This window comes from Gekko japonicus, unplaced genomic scaffold (assembly GCF_001447785.1).
Source record: "Gekko japonicus isolate JY-2015 unplaced genomic scaffold, Gekko_japonicus_V1.1 scaffold123, whole genome shotgun sequence".
Classification (NCBI taxonomy): domain Eukaryota; kingdom Metazoa; phylum Chordata; class Lepidosauria; order Squamata; family Gekkonidae; genus Gekko; species Gekko japonicus.
Genome location: NW_015169176.1, coordinates 153,222 through 158,096, shown reverse-complemented (window position 1 = coordinate 158,096; position 4,875 = coordinate 153,222). Strand labels below are relative to the sequence as shown.

General features: G+C 45.1%; 1 protein-coding gene across 1 annotated transcript in view; it reads right to left on the bottom strand.

Moving 5' to 3' along the window:
* PARD3B (par-3 family cell polarity regulator beta) overlaps nt 1-4,875 on the bottom strand; it is a gene marked incomplete at its 5' end in the record, with an annotated part of 453,865 nt that overhangs the window by 376,185 nt on the left and 72,805 nt on the right. Inside the window, one exon of the mRNA XM_015415996.1 lies at nt 2,454-2,550. Coding sequence (XP_015271482.1) covers nt 2,454-2,550 — 97 coding nt within the window. The remainder of the gene's footprint in view (nt 1-2,453; nt 2,551-4,875) is intronic.

The following is a 4,875-nucleotide window of genomic DNA, read 5'->3' as shown; positions in this document are numbered from 1 at the left end:
GGAAGGGAATCAGAAATCTTGGGGGGGGGGGGGGGAGGTTGGCAAAAATCAACCCCCTCTTTGCACCCACAGAAATCCACACAGGATCTACACCTACATATGTCTCATTCGCAAATTAAAGTACATAAATATCCGATCAACGGACACAACTAGAAGGAAAACTAGGAAGAAATGCTTGAAATCTTCCATAGGAGGAGATGAGTTTTAGTCTTCACAATATAAGGCACTGTTTTACAGTCATGAACAGGCCTGTATACCTCAAACAAGAGTTCACAGACTTTCCACATGGAACTTTACCCCTTTCAACAGTTGATCCTTCAGCTGTTCCTCCACACTGCCCAGCAGTCATCAGCACTACCTTCCATTCCCCCACACATACAAGCAGGTTCACCAGCATACCCGCACCACTGCTATTAGATACAAGTAAGACATATAGATACACCTACTTCTCACAGGTATCTTTATCTTGTGCTAAAGGAGGATGCGACAAGAAGGACATATAGCCAGGATCAACTTTTGGGCAAGCCTGAGATATGACAACAGTGTTCCCTCTAAGGTAAGTTAGTGTGAGCTAGCTCACAGTTTTTTAGCCTCCGGCTCACACACTTTTGTCTCAGCTCAGGAAGGATGGCTCCAGAGCAAACTAATTTATGCACTAGCCAAATCGCTTGCTCACAACTTTAATGCCAGTAGCTCACAAAGCAGAATTTTTGCTCACAAGACTCCACAGCTTAGAGGGAGCATTGACTACTGTATGTGGGGAGGCACACCTCTGCCATTTGATAAGGCTGCTTTCCAACATGCACTAGTATGGGAAGAAGGCTCTGAGAACTCAAAGGGTCTTACTTCTGACTGTGTTTTGAATTGTCCTGCATGTCACACTCGGGGGGCAAGCACAGAACACTTGCATGGCCAGCTGCTGTCTTGAGCCCCTCAGAACTCCTCTCCTAAAGTACTGCCCAAGGTAAAAGTGGGTCTCCCCGGCATGTCTTTGTGTTGAGAGAAGAGCACGCAGCAAGGCAAGTCATGGAGGCACTTCTGACTCTCTGTGTTCTCATGGGCCAGGCCCAGAGAGGGCTTTACCAAGGTCTCACCCCAGGCTCCTCTTGCTCCCCTCTCCACATGGAAAAAGCAACTAATTGCCTGTATGGTTTCTCAGTCCACAATCCAGATATTTGGCTTCACTTCCAGTCCTTTATTCCATGTTCCATTTCCCTACCTAGCCCAAACATTGGTTAAAAAGTTGTAAAAAGTCAGCAGCTCCCAATGACTGCAGCACTCTAATGCAAAATATCAACAAATACCAGTACAAACTTAATGAAGGGCCTTTCATCTTTTTGGGTAGAGCACGGTATCATGCACAACCTCCTTCCAGCCACTTCCTCAAATACCCTTGTGGTTAACCAGATTTCCCACTTAAATCAAGATTCTTCAAGCAGTTTCAATCCTTACTCAAGACGTTATAAATGGATAAAGGAAAAGAATATGTAATAGACTCCTACAAGATATATGTATGTAATTACAAGTATATGTATGAATATACTTTGTAAAAATTTAAATAAAACTTATTTTAAAAAAGACTTCTAGTGAAACAGCAACTCGGATCAGATTTGCACTAGCGGACGTTTCGACACGTCCCTCACTGAGCTTAAGCTGGGAAAGGGGAAATGGCTCTAGGACAGGAAGGCCAGGGAGTGCATACTTCTTTCCTATCTTAATCCTCAGTGAAAGTGTCATTTAACAAGATGTAGGCATATTGGCAATACAATGCCCAAGGAAGCATAGATGCCGTGCCGTGTAAGTCGCCCTAAGCCTACGGGGAGGGCGGGATAAAAATGTAAATAATAAATAAATAATAAATAAATAATAAATAAATAGATTACACCAATGTTCAAAATAAACATCAGTGTTGGTTTTCACCACCAGGAGCCATATCAGTTCCTTGACAGATGAGTTTTAGTTCTTAGGATAGTCCCTAAGTTCGGCTCTGGGGAAATCACCATGCCTCAGTTCCCATCTTTGAAATGGGAATAATGACCATCTAATGTTTTTAAATATGTACATGTGCGCGTGTGCGCATGTGAGTGTGTGTGCACCTGGAAGTCATGGCGACCTCTGGTAACTGACCCCTACTGGGGGCCTGGAGGATATTCAGAGAGGTGGCTGAGTAAATCCTGCCCCCGCCTCTGGTATTCCAAGGAGGTCTCCCATCCAAGTACTTGCCAGAGTCAACCCTGCTTAGCTTCCGAGATCTGACGAGACTGGGCTTGCCTGGGCTATCCAGGTTAGGGCATGACCACCTAATATTTTGAGGACAGATAAGGTAAATGGATGTATACTTATATACAGATTGACAGATAAGGAAATAAGCCTACATTTTTTCCCACACATCACAGAGAAGCAACATTGCTATCAGCAGTAACAAAACCCATAAATAATAAACATCTTCAAACCTATGATTATAATCCATGAGCAGCTCATCACTGGGATGTGGAGGCAAAGGGGGTGGGGTTTCATCTCCAGCCATGCCCCGCTGAGATGCACAAAGCTCTGAAATAAACAAAGTAACAACAACAGACTGTGATATGAGAAAACATATTACTTCTGTTTGCTGATCAAGAGTGCAACCGGCAAAGCCCGAATATCACTTGAAGCTAGTAACAAATTATACAAATCTGCAAACTAACTAAACTAGAATTAAAATTACACCAAGCAGAAAATATATCCCTCAGGATTTTCAGAAGACCTGATTTTCCCATTTGCACATGCATAATTAAAGATAAACACATTGAAATCCTCCTTATGGTGAAGAGGAGTCAAAGTTCTGTATTAATTTTATTAATTTCAATGAATAGTCTGTCTCACACATACCCACACAAACTTATGCTGGAACTAAACAGCCAGCAATTGTTCAGTTATATCATGAGCTATACTGTAATAGGTCTGGCCAATTCCATTTTCTTTTCCACCAACTGTAGGCAGCTGCAGATGTTCCTGGGTCATCACACTGGAAGCCATCCACGTAATCCCTTCTTGCTCCCAACCTGCTAGGGCAAGCCCAAACCCATACGTCTTTGCAAGTATATCTGCCAGCCAGCCATGCTCAAAGAAACCTCCACATTATTTTCACAAGAGCAGGCACCGATCCTAATTACTCTCACCTGGACACCTTGGTTCTTTCTTTCCTCCCCATTTCTGATTAAGAGAAAAACCTCTTGCAAACAAGTTCAGCAATGTGGACCACAGCATTGGTTTAGCTACCCATCTGGGAACTGAAACTCAACATATAGCTGCTTTTAATGCAGGATGTATGACTTCCCTAGGATGTGGAAACAATGTGGTCTCATGCACAGACACTTTATTACCACACTCTTGGAAGACCAAGAGTCAACGAAAGGTCTTGCCTAACCAACCTCTGGGGCAAAGAAGTAGACAATTCTTTAGTTTAAGGATCTGCTACATTAATTGAAAAGTACGTTTCAAAATGGCCTATATAGACTAACTAAACAAAAAAAAAAACTGCACACCATACGAATAGATTCCAAAGACCACAACACACACACACACGGTAGATAAGGAGTTCCATTTCCATATAGAGAACACTGGTTCAATTTCTTCTAGCTTAATCCTCCTGTTTTCCTAATCAAGTCCCAGATCGCTTCCCCAAATCATGACAGCTATTACTCAAACCTAATCCTTGATTTTGTCACGGGCTGGAGTGCAGGCAGGGCGAGAGAGGGATAGTCCAGGTCCAGTCCGAGGTCAAAAGCCGAAAGAGCAGGAAACCAAAACACCAAGTCCAAAGCGCAAACTGCAAGCGTAGTCATTAAGCCAGAGTCCAGGGGGGTCAGGAGCCAAAACACCAGAGTCCAGGGCACGAATCAAGAGCGTTGTCGTCACAGCCGGAGTCGAGAGGGTCGAGGAGCCAAAGCAGGAAACAAGAATCAGGAACACGGGCGAGGTGGGTGCAGAGCGTCGTCAAGCTGACTAGTTGCTGGCACAAGGGATCAACAGAGAGGGAGGTGCTAAGTATCCTTCTGGGGCTGTTGTCAATTAGCGGCCAGTGCATGTGTCCCGGCTCCTGTTAGAACTCAGGGCTGAGGGACCACCTGCTGTGCAGGCGTGCCTCTTGCTGCCAGGATGCCAAGTCCCGTCAGTGCTGATCCCGCAAACAAGTCACCGGTGGAGGCGAATCAGGGGGGCTGTCTGATGTGTGTTGTTCTGCCTCAGCTATTGCCGGAGCAGGCTCTGCAGCTTCACTGAGGTCAGGTGTAGCTTCTGCCGGAGCCGGGAGGTCATCCTCAGCAGTACTCAGGACTTCTGCTGGGGCCGGGAGCTGATCCTCAGCAGCACTAATGACAGATATTTCAACTATCACTTGTTTCTCTACATGACAACCGAATTTAACTACGTATGACCAGGGCTATTTTTGTAGAAAAAGCCCAGCAGGAACTCATTAGCATAACAGACCACACCCAACAGCAGAAACTCATTAGCATATTAGGACACACCCTGAACAGCACAGCTCATTAGCATATTAGACCACACACACCCATGTTACCAGGAGTGCAGTGATTTAGCCACACCCACCTTTTGCTTCTAATTCTGTTTACCTTGTTTGTTGTCAAAACGGAGGGAGAGCCTATACCTGAATAAACTTTGGTCTTAAAGGTGCTACTGGACTCTTTTGGATTGCTAGCTATGGGGGGGGGACCCACAGATCTGCCCTCACAGAGGAGGGAGAGTTTGTACCTGAATAAACCTTGGTGTCAAAGGTGCAACTGGACTCTTCTGGATTGCTAGCTATGGGGGGAACACGCAGATCTGCGAGGAAGGAAGGAAGGAAGGAAGGAAGGAAGGAAGGAAGGAAGGAAG